The following is a 19,924-nucleotide window of genomic DNA, read 5'->3' as shown; positions in this document are numbered from 1 at the left end:
CGCTTGAATATCAATACAATCTTCGAACATTTAAATCTACCACATAGAATGGCTCGCTATTTATGGCCACATAATCTACCACATGGAATGGCTTGCTATTTATGGCCACATAGAATGTGTTGATTCACTTCCCTTAAAGGCATGTATAAGGATTTGTATCATCACATTAATAATGGAATACATATCATCAAAGGCACACAGATTCGAGCGTGAGTAGAATTTCTGTAAGCACCAATCCCTTAGTGTCAATGGCGGGGTGCCGAAAATGGGTGTAAACACATATAGTCCTAGAAATTATCCCTATTGAATCTTGACCACTAATCATTTTAATGTCATTATCGTCAGCATGAAGGCCAAAAACGGGGAACCAGTATTGCTGAATCCGTGTATCAACCATGGGCCATCGACTAACCAGACATGGATAGTCTGGGTCCAAGACGCCTCCCTCTGATAGAGTCCCACCGTTGACATGCAGACCCTCATGAATAGGAACGTGGAACACCCAACTCAACTGGAATCGTCCAGACTGCAGGATCCACTATAGATAGGTCATCATCCAAAAGTAAGTTTGATTGACAGATCCTAGCCCCTGCGGACACTTGTTTGTTGAATTCTAACTATACAATATCTTTTGTTTCAACTGTCCATTAAACGTGCCTACATATCAACCATCGCACTCTTCTGGAGTATCAAAGTTTTTCTTATCATGGAAATTGAACTCATAGTGAAGAATGGAAGGCAAGGTCTTCGGATAATTTGCTTTTTAGCTTGGAGCTTCATGAAAAGAATTTTAAAAAAAAATGATGATGAAACGAACCTGTTGCGTTGGGGAAGAGAGCAATACAAAGCAAACAATCACTGACAGTATGAGAAAGAGTTTATAAACATATCCAACCCGGTGGATAGGGTCCCACCATGGGCAACCAATGGTAGAAATATCAGACTATTCGGATTATCTTACCCTATACCAACAAATAAGCATTAGAAAAGACTGCCAGCGGTCCCATCCTCCATTACATGTTATTTTTTGACAGAGATCGCATCCAGTAATCAATTCTGATCATGGACAATGTGCAATTTGAGTGTCCCACACCAGTATAAGGATATTGCTGTCCCCCTCTCTAAGGTTAGACTTCACGTGCCTCTTCAATTTTCTTTTCTCATTGTTCTCAATGAACAAAGTTCTCTGAATCAGAGCCGTATCAAATAACATGTTACATTCATCATATTAGAATTTCCAAAGGAATAAAAGAAAAACCGAAGCTTCTTCGGTTAACTAGAGAGTTAGATTCATTCTAAGAATATTACAAATCAACTGGCGGGATTGAAGAGGACCATATTTCGGTCCCTCTTTTCCTTCTATTCCTCACCCGGCCCCTTCTCGTGGTGGCCCATTTATCATTTACATTAAGTTACTGGATCTGCTTAAAAACCAGCTGATGTAATAATCATCTCCTACTCGCAACTTCCTTCTGATACTACCTCTCCAAAGCAGCCGTATTGAGCTAGCAATTTAATCTCTTCAGGAGACAACATTAGTGGAGGACCCCTCAAGTAGTGTCGAGCAACACGGACCCTGCAAATACTGGTATTAGAATGAATTCATGATTTTCCCTAGGAGGCTTGCTGACACACTGGATTCCTGATGTAGAATCCATGGTTTCAGTGATCTGACCTGTCATTCTGATGGACCCCATCATGGATAGAGGATGCCTAGCAATTCTTCTCCTAGATCTGAAAATTCTAACACTTCAATGGTTGGCCTTTTCCATTCAATATGGACCATCAATATCATTTATTCTCATAACCATCTATTTGTTGGCAGCCAATATTCGGATAGTCAAATCCAGGAGATCTCCCGGGTATCCCTCATCCACATTGAGGAGCATCAGAGCAACAGTTTGGATTACCTGTGCTTCCAGAACTAACTAGCACAAACTATTATTCCTATTTTTCCCTAGTCAAGCCCAGGACTTGTTGGCAAGGCAAGAATATTTGAGAAGATACCTGCGCCGCCGGTTTGCCATATCAGCACTTCCTGACATACGAGAGCCTTCTGATTTTGAAATCTGGCTCAAGGAGGACAAGTACTCATGGAGTGTCGCACCTTTCAAAGCCAGACGTGATTTTGCAGGAACTATAGAAAGAACTGTACCATAAAGCCGCGGCTCTACTTCCCTGCAGCGCAAACACCAGACCTAAACTCAAAATGACTTAAACAACACAAGGCAGCTGAAATGACAAGCACATAGACATGCCAAACATATGCATAGATACATACATGTACTCACACACATACATACATATGTACATGTTTAGTCCCATCCAAGCCAACATGTAAAACCATTTTTCCTCAAAACAACCATACGATAACATTACAACCCTTGGGAAAATCTGTTTCAGCCACTGAAGTCTCTTTTGGCAACAACATTCAGTAACTGTACAATTATTTATCAGGACAAAAAAACATTATTCAATATCAGGAGAAATTTCCTTCAACCTGTCTACGATGGTTGGTAACCTTTTTGTAGAATAGAATCACCAACAAAGAGGGATGGAAAAGAGGGAAAAAGGGAAAAGAATGTTTAAGGATTTATTGGCAGGCTTATTGGGAGAGAGGAACAACCGATGCTTCCGCAATGTGTGGGGCGGCATCGGAGGCTTTTAGATGGGGCTAAATTAGATGTAATTGACTGGACATCACTGGTGATTGTAATCCTCTTAGTTTTGTTTGGGATTCATTACAATTCTTTTGGCCTTCGTGCCCTTCCCAATAAAATCGTAAATTCTCAAATGAGAGAGAGAGAGAGAGAGAGAGAGAGAGATGGAGCTAGCTTTCCTAAGCCCACATGCGTGTGCAATAAAGCTCAAGTACACATCACACATGTGCCAGCATGACACAATAGGTCTAGGATCCCATCCATCCACCGGAAGGACACCACTATACTGCTGACCTAGCCCAAGAATCAGGTTGATACACTGGTCAGGTGGGCAACAGTTTGCAAGACAAATGTACAGCTCAGAAAATCTTGGCTGAAGTTTTCTTACTCATCCACTTGTTTCCAATTTTGGGTCCCACATGCCGATTGGACTAGATTTTATTTTAGTAGAACATGTAAGGTCTGACCAACCTGGTGGATGGATTAGATCTCGCACATGTGCCAGGCACGCGTGTGATGTGAACATGAGCTTTATCACATGCGCGTATGAGGGTAGCAAAGCTCTTAACAAAATGCAACATGGAACTCATCCATTTGTTAAAATGGGCTCGTGGTCTGTTCCAACGGACCATAGGCACATGTACTGTGCATGGATAACAGCCATTTTCCCACTTCTTTCTTAAGGTAGCTTTCTCCTGTTGGACATTCAGAGATCACAAAAAGGCTACACAGACTCGAATGTCATTTGGTATGGTTGGCAAATTGCGGTGAAACTATGCACATGTATAGGATAATCATGACAATGACCCTGTAAAACCTAAGTTACGAACCTTCTTGAGATGTCAATTTGAGGTGGCTCAATCTCTAAATTGCATGAATTCTGACCCATGCTCATCTCCTGTGTGACCAGTTTCCCCAGTGCCATTGTGTTAGTGCTGCAAGCCAGCATTTCCTGAGCTAAATCCGCCCGATTTTTGTAACCAAAATTTGATCCCACCGCAGCAATCTTCTTTGCATACAAGCAAAGGCCGTGCTGTGCAAATGTGGATGTCATCTTCAACTGTTCATCATACCAGCACATAGCAGCCGGTTCCACACAAGGCACCATCATTGGGTCTAAGTAGTCCTGCAAAAGTGTCTTCTTAGAACCATGGCTTCACATGTTCATCACATCTTAAAAACAACGCTTTACAGTCCAAAAGAGAATGCCAATTGCACGTCCATAGGGATACGTCTGATGTATGTAAGATCAGGATCACATGATGGCCCAATAATCAGACCAACTGCACAATAAAAAGCTGCTTGATAAGAATAGGGGCCAAAAATGACAGAGGTTTTTTTTTCCTAAAATCAAGATCTTAGGATTTTATCCAACTGGCCTATTTCCAGGCCATGGCCCACACGTGGTGGAGCCAGCCGGATAAGTGGTCCTGATCTGGTACAAATCTGTCATGTTCCCAAAAGAACTCATGTGCAAAAATGTTTGCCAAAAGTCATGCAATCGGCATTCCAGTATCCAAATTTTAAAGAAGGCAGGAACCACTTACACTGATAAGCGGTTGGCAGCCACTGAGCATCACATCAGCTTCTGAAATTAGATTGGTCAGTCCAGAAGCAAGATTGACTATCTGACAAGCATCCTTCTGTTCAGGAGTTACGTGTGATTTTAATTCCTCACGGCGTCCACGCAGTTTTCTCCACGTTTCCTGCACTAAATCGGCTACAAGTGGGCAAGTAGGATTCTCCACAGAAGTAAACCCCAAGCTGAAATCTGCACGGCTACACTCATCCAACACCGGATATCCTCTGGTTACAGCCTCTGCGTCTTCATTTTGGGAATCCTCAAGCTCCTCATTTTCATGAACGGACTCTGCATCTACCTCTGTAGTATTTCCCAACATGGTTTCCAGATTCTTATTCAATTCTGTTACAGTTTTATCTGGATTATTGGCCTCCGCCATAGACAAGCTTTGGATTGAGTTCATATACCTCAAGGAAACATCTTCTGAAGAGAGAGAAAATTGGCCGCAAGATACCGCTCCAGACGGGCATCCTTCCCCACTGTTGACTTCAGTCTCGGGGACAAAAGATGATTCAGGAACACATGATATATCCACTGACTTATATGTGTCACAGACGCATAGATCACTTGCCATTTCAGGACTTCTGCACAGATTTTGGTCTAATTTATCCCCCTCAGGATGACAGATTTGGTCAGTGGACGGTTCTATGTTTCCTGGAGCTGATAGACCCCGTAGAAGGGGCCCACTAGACACATCTGGAAATAACTCACAGTTAAGATCCTGAGACAGAATGTCTGAGGTTGCTGGAAAGTTATCAGTGCACAACCTATCATCCTCCGAATCAGAAGACAGTACTGCATTTAGTTTGCGCCTCGCAGTTCGCCGGGCAAATGCAACTGGGGAGCCTGAAGCATTGGAAAAGTCACCAATCACATCAAATTGAGAGGCAAATTCAGCACTTTCATTTACAGAACAATTCCTCAGCATGGCTTCCTTCTTGGCCTTTATACGTTCTTTTTCATTGCTATCCATGTCTAAAGCATCAGGCATTATACTGGAGTTGAGTTCTCCTTCTTTCACCAGAGACAGTGCCTGGGATACTTCTTTCTCTACAAGGGTTGATAACTTCCAAGGAAATCCCCAAGGAATTACCTTGGGTATAATCCGGTGCCCTGCGTCAATATCAAATTGGAGAGGACTGTACATACACTGCATTTTCCATTCTGGAGACTCTGGAGAGTTCAAGACAGACTAAATTAAAATCTTTCTGGCACTATACAAACAAACCCTAAAGAAATCTGGTAATTCACTTGGATGCTGCAGATCTGCATGATGTGACTACATATCCAGCCTGTGGCTTGCAGTATCAGATACCACGAACTGCATGAGAAACTTGTGGAATTTCTCTACCAATAAGCAGCAGTCGCTAGACAAGCTTTCCAATAGCAATTCCCACACCTTCCCAAGTTTATGAAGTACTAGAGGCAGTTAACCTCCATAAAATGGAAAGACATTACTTTCATCTCGCAGCGTGAAATTAACAATTGCATAGGTATGTATTTCCTCTAGTGAATTAGAGAGTGGTTTTCTGAAGAATAAATTGCAGAAAACAACATGCTGACTCATCGGGGTTGCTCATAACAGAAACTTCACAACTGTTCAAAAAAGCAGTTTGCCTGTTCAGGGCATCATATTTAAGATTCCGTACAGATCAAGAATCAAAATAATTTTGCTCATGAGAGTATAGTTACAGAAAGTTGCTGTGGAGATATCAGGTTATTGGTTGAGAAAAGGCACAAGCTGATCCAGGCGTTTTTCGTTTGGCCCAAGGAATGAAGCACAGCATGTAAACCTAGCAACAGCAAGTTAAAAATCTAAAAAGCAACTTCTGGAAGGAGAACATCCCATCTACCAAGTTACTAACCTCCTTGACCACTTTTACCCTGGCACCAGAACTGGAGGAGCATAATGGCCTTCCGAATGTCGCCTTGACAACACCTGATAAATAGCTCAATTAACCGGGGTGGAATATCTGCTTTTTCTGCAGCACAAACCTACAGAGACATTATCAGCAATGAATCCAAAGCGATACTGAATTCCATCTGAAAGGAGCCCAGCATAAAAACAAAATGCACTGAAATCCATACCATGTATAGAGCAGAAAGAAGCTCCTCTGATGATGGAAGTGTGAAATCTACCACTAGCCTATCTAAAAGTTGTGGCAGGACAGGATCTTTGCCTATGGTTTATCACAGTTAGTAATTTGAACAAAAAATGAACATCATAACACATGAAATTGCTCATGGGAGTAAAACTATCTATTAAATCAACTGATAAGCTTACTATTGCTTGTGAGTATCATGGGCCGCTTTGCCGTTTCCGCAAGTTGCAGTAATGTAGCAATAAATCCCCTATCTTCATCAAAGATAGTATCCACATCTTCAAAGAGAATCAGAGTCTTATTTGCACCTTGACTAGAAGTAGTTTTGTTCTCTGTAGCAGTCTCAGAGTGTCCCATCACATTCAGTGGCACTTGTTTGCATGTAGTTGAAATCACTCCAATTACCTCACAGTCAGACTCTTGGGAAGATCTGCAATTTGATTGCATGGAGAGTTCCACAGTATGCTTTCTCTGTGAATGTACAGGATCCTCAGATGACCTGGAAGAAATGTAACTGGAATTTTGATTCTTTTTTTTTATTGATAAGCAGAAGAATGAATGTGGATAATGTTTTGATTGAGTAGAAAAAATGTTACTTTCATGCATCCATGACTTTGATTCCTTGAAAGGTGCATAATTCATTTTGGTTATGTGCACTATTGTTTGTCTTTAGGATGAAGAACAAGATGCAAATATCTCTATTGTCATACAGATACAATCAGTAAGATCCTAATGATAAAAAGTTTCCATAGAGATCTTGTAATCTTAGGTTAAACTTTTATATCTAGAAGCCAACCAAAAGAGAAGAACATGCAGTCAATACCCAAAAGTATAATCAGTACAATCTACAAAAAAGATATGGCCTGACATTTCAATACCAAATACAAATGCTTCAACCTAACTGAAGAAGGCAGGGAGAAAACCAATAATGATTCAAACAAAATCAAGAACGCATATAGAGACTTAGTCATATGCAATTATTAGCACAAGATGAGGGAGAATGCATTCGCTAGCAGAGAAATATGACAAACCATCTGCTGAATCCGTGTGATTCCATGGCCTCTCCAAACTTTTGCTTGACATTTGCTCCATTTCTCCAATCAGATGCATTAACCTAGTAAAACAACAGTGAAAGTTGATGTTTTATTAATTCTTAGATTTACACCGTCCTCATTGATGCTCTTCAATATGGAAATTTTTAGAGCAAAGCAATTGGGCAAGTCTTGCTGTCAGCTATAGTTATACACCATTGAATTGAAGGGTAATGATCTAGTGGCCAAGTGTATTTTAGCCTTATAATGCACAGCATGAGAACCATTGGATTCAGTCCAATGATTGCTCATGCTTTTTCCATGTTTTTTCCACAGAATATTTATCGGTTAGGCAACTTTACTCCCCGCCCTCTCTTGAGAGGATTAGCAAAAAAATTGGGCTATGAACACTCAACCTGGCCACCTTGACGAACAGCTGGGATTTCTTGCATGCATTCAATGTAGGCTAGTGAGAGGAGTTTGTTTTCTGGTATTTTCATGGACCGCTGCAAAGTGCAAACAGCATGCCTCACTTAGAATTTAGAGAGCACATTGATCCACCAGGATCACCAGAATAACAGATCACTGGAGATGACATGGTAGACCCGGATCAGAATGTAGTAGAGCCATTTCTCTACGGTACACATGGTGAGCTAATGCATCAATCAGCTCAATCCACCCACTAGTGCAGGACGGATGGCTTGTGTTTCAAAAACCCAAACCAATTAGAGAATCGTATCCATAATTTTTTCTTCAATTTATGCCACTGAATATTAGATCATGCACTATTTTCATTTTCTACTGCTGCCTTCAAGGTCAGGGGGCCACCAATCAAATGTATAGGATTGTCCAACAGGTTTGATTTTGATATAGAAGTCATCCATGGTAGAGCCCAGCAGATGGACGGGCCTAATTGATGCACTAACTTGCCACCTATACTTTGCACTTTGGTGAGATGGTTCCACCATGTTCCGGTTCTTCCTACTGAAACATGTTATCCCCCCTATTGGTCAGCTAGTTTCTAGCTTCCATTGGTCAGATGGTGGGACCCGACTGCATTGTATGAACATGAAGAATATAGTTTCTTGGGACAGAAGATTGTGAAAGTTCTATTATTGAATTGTTTTGGTACGCTTATGGAGAGCCATGTGCATGCATCAGCCATTGTACATAGGGGTGTAAATGGGTCGGGTCAACCCAATGGGTCATTGGACCCAACCCGACAACCAATGGGTAACTCCTGAGGTGGGTCCGGGTCCAAAATTTCGGCGGGATTACTAAATGGGTTGGATCTAGGTCCTCTCAATATTAAAATGACCCAACTCAACCTGGACCCAATTGGGTCTAATTTGGGTCATACTAAAATGGACTAGAACAAGACCCGACCCAAATCCAGACTCAAGAAAGAGTACTGAATTAGTATGTGGGTTTTTTATTTTCTTTTGGGCTAGACTAAAGCAATAGTCTGCCACCTTTTTTCTAAATTGTGGTTACCCATCCACTACTTGTGATAATTGGGACTGTGAACCGTGATCCCATTGCTAATGGAGAATATAGCAAAATTCACACTGATTGAACTGCCCTAACAGTTGATTTTACCTATTGAATATGAACCGCTGGCCATTTTATTTGTTACCAACTTACCATCAAAATTCACAGCCACCACAAACTAATTGATATGGAATATTCTTTGTATGAAAGCTCCATTGTAATTTCTATACCCACCCAGCAACCCGACCCATTAAACTAAGGCAATGGATTAGTTGTTACCCGGGTAACAGCTTAGTGGGTGTTACCCTTACTGGGTGGGGCCCACCTTGATGAATGTGCTTCATATCCATGCCGCTCATTCATTTTTTCAGTTCATTTAAGGATGTTACCCTGAAACTTAAGCAGATACAAATCTCTGGTGGACCACACCACTAGCAAAGGTGGTGAATGACCATTAAAAGCTTTTTGTAGGCCACGAAAGTTTTGGATCAAGCTAATCTTTGTATTTCCCTTCATCCAGTTGTGGTTGACCTTATTAACAAGTTGGATGGAGAACAAACATTACAGATCTGCTTATAGTGGGCCTTGGGAAGTTTTTAATGGTGACCGTTCAATCATCACTGTTTCTTGTGGTTTGGTCCACCTGAGATTTGGATATACTTAATTTTTGGGACTGTACTAAAATGAGCTGTAAAAACAGATGGACACAGTAGATATACAACATATGATCAAGGTGGGCCCTACGGTAAGGGTGACACCCACTAAGTTGCTACCCGGGTAACACCTAACCATGCCCCTAAACTAATGGGTCAGCAATTTTAGACTTTGAAACCAAAATTATAATAGGTTGAGTCTGGGTACCAAATTCTGACCCGATTCTTAAATGGGTTGCATCCAAACCCACCTTGACCCAACCCAGACCCATTGGCACCCCTAATCGTACACATGGCATGCATGTAACTGTCCAAATATCCAAAGCTATTCTAGGTGAGGTGCTACTCCAAAGTCAGATATTTATCTATGATACTTGGATTCAGTGTGATTGACATACATATATGTCACAATAGTGGTTGAGCATAAGTGTGGTATGGCTCATCCCAATCTGCCCTAGTACCAAAGCTTTGACATTTTCTATTCCCACACGCAGTATGCATGTGACCTGACCAATGTGTGGCTTAGTGTATGCATTCACAACAATCTCTAGATTTAAAGAGAGGTGTTTCTAACTGAGATTAGCAATTAAAGACTTGTTAATGCAGAGAGAGAAAGCAATTAACGAGGTTGAATTTGTGAGCAACCATTGGAACAAATCCAACAGTTCTCATGCTATGTGTATTTTAAGGTCAAAATACACTCAGCCTACTATATCACTTCCCTGAATTGAAAGATAACTTTAGGTTGGAAACAGGAAGTTAGTCAGGGAATTTTATGCACATTCTTTTTTAGTAATATAATAAACATTTAAAAAGGTCTAATAGTCTAATACCCATTAATCGAAAGTCATGCGTCTATCTTTATATTGAATTAGTCAAAAAGTTGTTTATGGAATCCAATTGGTACCAACTCCAGTTTTGGCATTTCTCTTCAATGCTTATTCTCAAGATATAACACAGCAGCATAGGTCCACAAAATTCTAAGTAGGCGAATCAGGGAATTAGGCATCTTGAGACGTATATAGGGATTTCTTCACCGTCATTTTTGTGATTTTTGGGGGCCTTCTTCCACGGATCAGATCTATTCGTCTTTTTTTTTATGTTTAGTCCATGGATCTAGAAAGAAGTATGGTGGAAATCATATTCAGTCTTGGTACCTAGTGGGTAAACTGGAAGGGGAACGGAACATCACTTTGGGTTTTGTTGATTTACCACATGTTGTTTACGCTTTCAAATGCTTTCTTTCCTGCTGTTACGGATAAGGGAAGAGGTTCCCATAATTCTACATTGAATTTTTCTGACTAAAGTTTATAATATAACACAACACATGCGCTGATATATTTAAATATTAAAATCTCAAAATACCTCAATTACATGAAACCCTTGCTCTTTTGCACAAGCATAGACAGCAGCAGATTTCCCACTCTGACCCACAAAAAAAGAACCTAGTAAGTATTGAGAAATGAGAAGACAAGGAAGAAGAAAGAATTTTAAAGCCATGAGAAATAAATGAACTTTAGTGCACATAGTGTATATTCCACATTCACCAATCCGGGCAACCATAAAAACTAACATCATAAAGCATCTCTGTTTGTCGGTTCGCTGATTAGTGTGTACCCCTACTATAGGGGAGACTCAGGAATGGATCCTGCTGATGTACTGGCTCTAGGGGGACAGGCATCTATGTTTTTCATATTGTGCATGGCAGTAACATTCCATGTCCCTTGAGCATTCATTTCCTTCTTGTAATATATCAAGAAGTGTTCTCTTTCTGTGCCTGCTTTCTTTTTTTCCAGCTAAGAATAAGAGTAAAAGCATTCTCTTTCAGTGCCTCCTTTTTTTCAGTTAAGAATAAGAGTAAAAGCATTCATATGTAAAACCACTTGAACCAATCTCCCAACTTAAAATCATGAAAGGGAATGATTAAGGAGAAGGTTTCAACAGAATGGATAACTAACAGCCCAAAAGGAGCATTGCAAATGTCTTTTTCCCTACGAGCAGATAATTTGCGAACTCCATTCTTCATACTTAATCACTCAAAAGTATTAATAAAGAATACAACACCAAAATAACCATCTAACTTTGAAAGCAATTAAAATATTCCAACCGAATAACTGAATATGTTGTAATATCTACAAACTTAATCATGTCATACAAAACAAATAAAGATCCACACACACACACATATAGAGAGAGAGAGAGGATTCAGAACATTTCTCTATAATATAAAATACAATGAGGCATGAAGCAAGCATTCGATGGTAATCGCAATTAACATCGCTGGATAATAGTGTCATCTCATTGTAAACTATGTGCAGCTGTGATTGGGAAAGAAAGTAACATAGCAATATTTGAAGTACATAAAAACACACCCCAACTGGCCCAGTAATTAGAAGAACATTCTTGTGGGCAGCTCTTCCATCCGTGTTTTCGGCATCAGAATCATTTTGACACCAGCTACCACTATCTTGAACATCACAGTCATCACCAACAGCAGAATGTTTGTTAATTTGAGGAACATTTTCATGCCAAGAGTGTAGCCAATCACTGAGAAACTTAACAGATTCACCATTGCCACACACCTGCAGATCAAATTTCATCAGAGAATATTATCTAAAAAGGGAGGACAAATTAGTTCAAATATATCCCATTCTGCATGCTGAAATAGAGAATTTCTGCAACAAAAGACGACAAACAAATGTGGGAGGAATGACCTCAAAGGCATTTTCTGGCTGGTATTTGTTTGTCCATAGGATACAGCTAGGCTGTTTACTGCAACGGAATTTACAAGACAGCAACCTGCAGATGCAGAAACATGTAATTAAAAAATAAATAAATAATCTCACAGATTAGCATGCTATTGATTCTTTCTTACAGACAAGCGCATTGCATGGCATAATTTAACCATAGTTGACCACATAATTATCTCAAAGTACCATGTAATGGGAATACCAGGTTGTTCTCTTTATTTATTATTATTGCTGATTATTAGATTTAAAATACGACAGTAAAATGCAATTTGTTTCAATATCTATTTTTGATATGAAAACCTATAAGAAATAGGAAGTAGATGTGTGAAAACATCACGAAATTAATTCAGAAGGATACTAACCTTTCCCTGAGAAATTTGACCTGCATCGCATCCTCCATGTTACCTACATAACCAGTTTCTTTCTTATCTTGTACCTGCAAATTTTGAAGCAACAGTCATTAAACAACGCCATTGCAAACATAGTAACAAATTTTGATATGATAATGGAAGTCTTTAGAAAAGTTTTGAAAAAAAAAAAAAGTACCATGATAAATATAATGTGAAACATACCACCTTCAAGTATGCCAACAAACACTCCTCTTGCCCGTTGGCCAGCATTGAAGGACCTGTTGCTGGCATTGCAAGCATACTTTCCCCGTGATCAGGCAATTGATCCAAACAGACCACTGCTTGTGGAAATGATGTCTGATGGGAGCTTGGAACTGTAATAAAGCTATCAAATTTTAATGGCTCAACAGAACCTTCAAATACTGATGAGCTTCTATTCTCTGTATAACTAGAGTCAAGAGAGGTTCCCTCACAGAGTACCCAATCTTTCCAATCTATAGAAGCAAGATCATCCTACAGTAGACAAAAGTTTGAATGATAATCCATTACAGAGAGAAATCCAAAAGCTAGTATTTGAGCCTCAAAATAGAAGACATGATAAGATAAACTACAAGAAATCAGACTACTTAAAGTACTACATGTAATTTTATTTTATTTTATTTTATTTTTGAAATACAGTACCTGCAGAGTCTCAAATATATGAACAGGAGGATAGGAAGTAATTCCGTCCTCTTGAGAGCACCACTCTCTTTCTGTTTCAGTAATCTCCATAGGCTCCTGAAGTCTTCTTGTTGCTTTCCAAGAGGAAAAAAATGGATGTGTTTCCCTTCCTGCAGACAAGCGTGCATATTCCTAACAAAAGAATTAATAGAAAGACAACAAACAAACGGTAAAGTTAGAAAAATGGCAGAAGGAACGGTAAAAGCATCTGTGCAGACATAAGGGTAACTAGAAATATGACAACAAAACAATCATCATCAACATCATCATCTCAGGAAGATAAACGTGCATATTCCTGACAAAAGAGAACAAAAGAATTTAAAGAACAAACAAATTCTAGACATTAGAAAATGGCAAAAGAAAGAGTAACAGCATCCATGCAGAAGATAAGACTGACATAAGGGTGACTGCAAAAATTCAATTTGGGGTTGGTTGGTAACAAAACGTTATTAATGCTTATATTTTATCAAGGAACTGTTTATTAGAAGGACACCACTGCTCCCTTCCCCCAGAATGCAACTCTCTTGGAAGCAAACAGAATGACCAAGACAAGGACTACTTCGATGGGGTTTCCAAAACCCAGGCAAAGTGGCAGTGTCCATCTCTCATGGGCTGGAGGTGAGAATCTAATGCAGGAGCATTTTCACACCAGGCTCGAGTGGGGTTGCCTGTGGGATGCAAGGGGACACTCAGGGTGGACAGCCTGTGTGAGGCGGTACCCATGTGATGTGGGGCCCACAATGGAGGTTCGGCCGAGGTCTTAACCCATGCAATGTGGGGCTTGGGCTATAAGATAAAAGGACTAATTCAACATGCTCTATCAATTCGAGCTTTTAGAGCAATGCATCAAAGTGGTATCAGAGCGTGAGGTCTCGTGTTCAAGACTCCTCATCAGGGGTGATTAATGCAAGGGCATTTTTACACTGGGCTCTGGTGGGGTTGCCTGTGGGATGCAGGGGCACACTCGGGGTGGGTGGCCTACGTAAGGCAGGCCCCACCCGTGATAGTTCCATTATGGTTTGCCTGAAATCCGCATGAATGAATAGAGAGAGCAGACTGCATGGATCTAATTTTGATCGTGCCATTTTGTGAGCTTGAAACTTGACAGGAGAGCTTGATACCTCTCATTCACCTCTCAATCTCATTACACGCAAAGGAATCATCATCATCATCATTTAAGCCTTATCCCAACTAATTAAGATCAGCTACATGAATCTTTTTATGCCATTCCACTCTATTAAGAGCCATAACTTTAGTTAGACCATACGTCATCAAAGTCTTTGCTTCCTACCTCCACCCACGACTTTTTGAGCCTTTCCATTGCTCTTTTAGAGCCTTCAACTTGTACAAACCCACTCCCTCTAACCGGAGTAGTTCTTGGTCTCCATTGCACATGAGCAAACCATCTAAACCTACTTTTCCGCATCTTGTTACCAATTGGTGCTACTCCTAAATTCCCTCAAATGCATTAATTTCTAATTCTATACTGTCTTGTCTTGCCACTCATCAATCTCAACATCCTTATTTTAGCTACACTCATCCTATGTACATGTTGTTCCTTGACTGCCCAACATTTTATCTCATAAAGCACGGTTAGTCTTATAGCCATCCTATAAAATTTCCCTTTTAATTTGAGTGGTACGCAATGGTCACATAAAACAATAGAGGCATGTCTCCATTTCTTCCACCATGCTTGAATTCTATAGGCAACATCCTTCTCAATCACTCGACTTTCATGAACTATCGACCAAAGGTATTGAAAGCAGTCATTTTGGGAAACTTTTTTTTAGAGATAACTAAAATTTTATTAAGACATCCACCAGAAGACAAGAAAAGAATACAACCCGACGCTACAGCTTAAAATTAAAAAAGGAAAAAAGAAAATTTAGCAAATTTTGTTGCATTTACAAAAGATGCCTAACCCATAACAGCATTATTAACTTCGCTAATAACCTCTTCCACTGAAGATCCCTTGGGAAACTTCTTAGTCAGCGATCTTTACTAATTTCACATTTCCAGTAAAATTGTGCTCCATGTAATTTGTTTCGTCCAACTAATTTTAAATCCTTTACATTCTAAAGCACCTTTCCATAAATCTAGCTTGTGTTTATGCCCTCCCTCATTTTGACAATCAATACCATGTCATTTGCAAACAGCATACACCATGGGACCTCTTACTACAAATGTCTCGTTAACTCGTCCATGTCCAATCTAAAAAGGTACAAGCTCAATGCTGACCTTTGGTGCAAGCTTACGGTAATAAGAACTCACTTATCTCCATGAATGGTCTTCGCATTTGTTCCTACTCCCTTATACGTATCCTTAATCATGTCAACATATCCTCTTAGAACTCCTCTCTCCCAACACCCACCAGATTAAGCCCTCTAGGGGCCCTATCATAAGCTTTCTCAAAGTCAATAAAGACCATGTGGAGATCCTTCCTTTTGTCCCTATATTTATCCACTATTGTCTATGTAGAAAAATGGCTTTGGTGGTAGACCTCCCTAGCATAAACCAAATTGATTTTCAGATACATTCATCTCATGTCTCAATCTTTGTTCGATCACTCTTTCCCATAGTTTCATAATATGGGTCACAAGTTTAATCCCACGATAGTTAGTGCAACTCTATAACTCCTTTATTCTTATAAATAGGTTCCACGGTACTTATTCATCGGGCTTTTTCTTCAATCTTACAATCTTGTTGAACAACTCTATAAACCAAAATAACCTAGTATCTCCCATAAACTTCCGAACCTCCATTAGTTTTCCATCTGATCCAGGATCTTTCCTATTTTCAACTTTCTCAAAGCTTCACTCACTTCAGATCTCCTAATCCTAAGAAAGTATCTATGGACTCCGATGTTATTTGAATTTATGGTTCCTTCTATCTCTATGCTCTCCGAGTGATTGTCATTTGAAAAGTTCTGAAAATAGCTTCTCCATCTTTCATTGATCTCAATATCATTGACCAATACCCTCTAGACAACACTCTTAATGCATCTAACATGATCTAGGTCCCTTCTCTTCCCCTCTGTTATTTTTGCTAGTTTGAAGACATCTTCCTCACCTTCTCCTTGTCCGCGGTCTATTGCAAAGATCATTATAAGCCTTAAGTTTAGCCTCACTTCTTTCTTAGCCATCTTTTTGGCATTTCTATATTTTTCTATATTTTTCAAGATTTTCATTGCTTTTAGTCCATTGCCCGGCTATGAAACATGCACATTTCTTATTAATAACTTATTGTACATCATCGTTCCACCACCAAAATTCCTTATATACGATTGGCTTTTCCCTCTAGATACTCCTAAAACATCTTTGGTCTCTTTCCTAATGCACCCAACCATCTCATTCCACATAACGTTTGCTTCTCATTTACATTCCACTTTACTTCTTCCATTAATTTATTTTTTAATAACATTGTTTTCTCCCCATTTAAATTCCATCACCTAGTCTTTTGACACCTATTAACTTTATCCCTTTCTTCCATCTCCTAATGTAAATATCTATAACCATTAACCTATGTTGCACAAGCAAACTCTCTCTCTAGGTATTACCTTCCAGTCCTTACATATTGAACGTTCTGTCTTCCTAAGCAGAAAAAAATCTATTTATATGATCCACTTTTGAGAGTTATCAAATGTTCATCTCCCCTCTTCCATAGGGTATACATATCCACTATGTACCCTCAACTTTCTTTTCCTACATGACCATTTAAGTCTCCTTCTACAAATATCCTCTCTCTGTTCGGAATTTCTTCCATTAGTCCATCCATATCCTCCCAGAATTGTCTCTTCATTCTAACATCTAGCCCAACCTATGTCACACATGCACTAATAATGTTGAATCTCCTCTCCTAACACGAGTTTTATTAATAAAATCCTATCGCTGCTTATGGAATAGAAAGAAGGATTTGATTGAGAAAATTGTAGGATGTGGTTTATAAAAATTGTAGTAAACTAACAGATTCCTCGATATTACAAGAAGTTGAAAAGAGCCAACAGCAGAGTTTTTATTAATGAAATAGAAGCTTGTTAAAGGAAGCCAAAGCTGAAATATGCCACAAAGCCCAAAGGCCAAAATCCCAATAAATAACTTGATAGCCTCATGAATGTGATCTTCAAACATCAGAGTTTCAATTAATAGGCTAGAAATCGAATAAGAAAAGGAAAAACCAACATCCAGTTGAAAATTAGAGCCTCGAAAGAGTCGATCATCTCATTTAGTGAGTGTTAAGAATACAACATCTAAGATTAAGCCACACAAAGCCACCAGCCATAAGGAAGTGACCGCTGAGACAGTTCAAACTGATTGCGCTAATAAGAGCATCTCAAAAGACCGTCTATGGGACCATGTTATGCACAGCTGCAACGAAATATGGAGCTATACAAGCATCAACTCCATGCTAACAAATCCCTAAAGCATGGCTTGACAAAGGTGCCATAGACAGTCTTTTGAGAAATCTGATTCTTAAAATTCCAAGGGGCAACAGAACTTTCCACCCATCACCAAGCCTAATGAAATTGCATGTCCTAAACTTTTCTTTTCTGACTGGTACAAGTTTCGTGAGCCTAAATGAGTCCAACAAAATGTTTGTTTTCCAAACCATGGAAGTGCAATCATTAAGATAAAAGGCAAGAGAAATGTAACTGACAACAAGAAGTCCGCACATCTTTCTCAGACGTAAACTGAAGTCCATGGATTGTTGACTTTGTGGGTTTCATGGATCTGTTGCATATGCAGACAGGTTGGGGCCGAAGGGTGTGGAACACTGGCAGCTTGGGATGCTTCTCTGTCAAACTGCTTTACTCAGCCATAGACATTCCTTCTTCCTCCAGGGTTCTGGATCCTATATGGCATTTGGAAATTGGAAGTACTTGGGTATGCCCCATCTTCTTACTTTTGCTTGGCTAGTTGGTAAAAATAAGGTACTTACGATTGACCATTTGAGTAGGAAGATGATAATCCCAATTTGTTGCATCTAGGTGCTGAAAATGTGGATCATATGATCTTGCATCATTCCTTGGTGCCAGAGATTTGGTGGACCCTCTTTAAGCTCTTTGAAGTTACTCAGTCGTGCCACGTTCGACTGGAGGATTCTCTAAGCATGACATGGTGGCAGAAGGAATTGCAAAAGGAGGGTTTCTTTATGGTAGCTCACCTCTCTTGCCTCTCTGTGGGAGATTGGCACTGGCTCAAACACATTAGCAAATCCTTTCAGGATAAGGCTTGCTCATTGGGGTTACTTTTCCTGAAGGCAAAAGGCCAGCAGCCACAGAGTGGGCTAGTTTGGTCAAGGATTTTGAGCCAGTATCATTACTCCAGAGCTCTTGGGACACCTCTTCCTCTTTGTACTCATAGAGTTGATGCCTTATCACCCTCTCTGTATCTCTTTTTTTTCTAATAAATTTTTGGTTATCCCTCAAAAAAAAAAAAAAAAACAGCTGTGATCTGTTGTTTGCCAAATAAAGTAGATTTAAATAGCATAGATGGGAGGAGATATACACTTGCAGCAAACTGATAGATTTTCACCAAACTAAATGTTATGAGAGTCAAGGCTAAGCAACCACAATGGAGGAAATGTTGAGCTTCTGAGAAATTTAAGTGAGAAAGACAATGGAAGCAGGTCGACAAGAGAGGGCCAAGGCCATACAGGGACTATTGAGAAGACTCCATTTTCCACAATGTTTCTACTGTACAATAACACCAAAATGAACAAGCTACAAACCAATATATAAATTACCAGTCCTCAGGGGGGAGGAAAAAAAAAAAGTGAAATCACACGTAATCTCAATTTGTCACGGAAACGGGTAAAACACCCTTATCACATACCACAGCAACTAGGCCAAACATAATAAAATAGCTCACCCAAAGCCACATGAAAATTAGCTGAAGAAAAATAAAAGAAGTTCATGAACATTTTTCACACGCCTGTAACAGATTTCCAAAATGGCACATGTTTTAGCAAAGAAACCAATTAACTCATACCTCAGCTGCAATTTTTGCCTCCAGTCGTAGATCAAAGGCTGTTTGTGATGTATTCCCATTTTGTGTGTTTAAATCATTTGCAGCATTAGACTTGTTATCTGTTATTTTCCGCCTGCAATGTGGACTCTTCGCATCACTCGATGTTCTGTCCTTACTAGATGCAGCACTCTCCTTCAACTGCTTACAGCGTTTCTTACCTTTCAAAAGGGATCCAGATATCAAATCTACTGATCCAATTTAATAGGAAAAAATTGATTACCGCATCTATTTAGTAGTCAAATTTAAAACATTGTTTTGAAGAAATACTTGAGAAAAACAATAGGTCATAAATGCAAATAATCATAAAATTGATGTAGTGATGGACTGCTGCTTCCAACTCTTGTCCTTGAAAAGATTGACGGCAACAATCAAGTATGATAAATTACTATTACGCATTTTTCTTCTTAAATTGTGAGCCCTGCCATGGCCAATTCCAGAGCCTGAGTAAAAGATGAGGGTTGATGCAGTGAGCAGCCAATCTCAAGTTTTTGTCAATCAACTATGTTAAAGCTAGCCCCAAAGTGATGGGAGAAAAGATAAGATTGTGATGATGATGACG

General features: G+C 39.6%; 1 protein-coding gene across 6 annotated transcripts in view; it reads right to left on the bottom strand.

Annotated features, from left to right (window-relative positions):
- Window positions 1-1,139: 1,139 nt before the first annotated feature.
- Window positions 1,140-19,924, bottom strand: part of LOC131236455 (uncharacterized) — a 29,806-nt gene continuing 11,021 nt past the window's right edge. For 2 of the 6 annotated variants that reach the window (XM_058233626.1, XM_058233629.1), the window contains 15 exons: window positions 19,327-19,523; window positions 13,301-13,471; window positions 12,842-13,132; window positions 12,632-12,705; window positions 12,234-12,318; window positions 11,892-12,101; window positions 10,885-10,944; window positions 7,376-7,458; window positions 6,527-6,843; window positions 6,331-6,422; window positions 6,108-6,237; window positions 4,208-5,415; window positions 3,491-3,786; window positions 2,008-2,178; window positions 1,140-1,576 (listed from right to left, as the gene is read on the bottom strand). In XM_058233626.1, the coding sequence (XP_058089609.1) occupies window positions 1,456-1,576; window positions 2,008-2,178; window positions 3,491-3,786; window positions 4,208-5,415; window positions 6,108-6,237; window positions 6,331-6,422; window positions 6,527-6,843; window positions 7,376-7,458; window positions 10,885-10,944; window positions 11,892-12,101; window positions 12,234-12,318; window positions 12,632-12,705; window positions 12,842-13,132; window positions 13,301-13,471; window positions 19,327-19,523 (3,506 nt within the window). In that variant the 3' untranslated portion in view covers window positions 1,140-1,455. Of the gene's footprint in view, window positions 1,577-2,007; window positions 2,179-3,490; window positions 3,787-4,207; window positions 5,416-6,107; window positions 6,238-6,330; window positions 6,423-6,526; window positions 6,844-7,375; window positions 7,459-10,884; window positions 10,945-11,891; window positions 12,102-12,233; window positions 12,319-12,631; window positions 12,706-12,841; window positions 13,133-13,300; window positions 13,472-19,326; window positions 19,551-19,924 lie in introns of all 6 variants that reach the window. The other 4 variants (XM_058233628.1, XM_058233624.1, XM_058233630.1 and 1 more) reach the window with 4 other exon arrangements.

This window comes from Magnolia sinica, chromosome 2, assembly GCF_029962835.1.
Source record: "Magnolia sinica isolate HGM2019 chromosome 2, MsV1, whole genome shotgun sequence".
Lineage (NCBI taxonomy): Eukaryota > Viridiplantae > Streptophyta > Magnoliopsida > Magnoliales > Magnoliaceae > Magnolia > Magnolia sinica.
The sequence above is the reverse complement of the archived record's forward strand: the minus strand, read 5'-3'. Positions and strand labels throughout refer to the sequence as shown.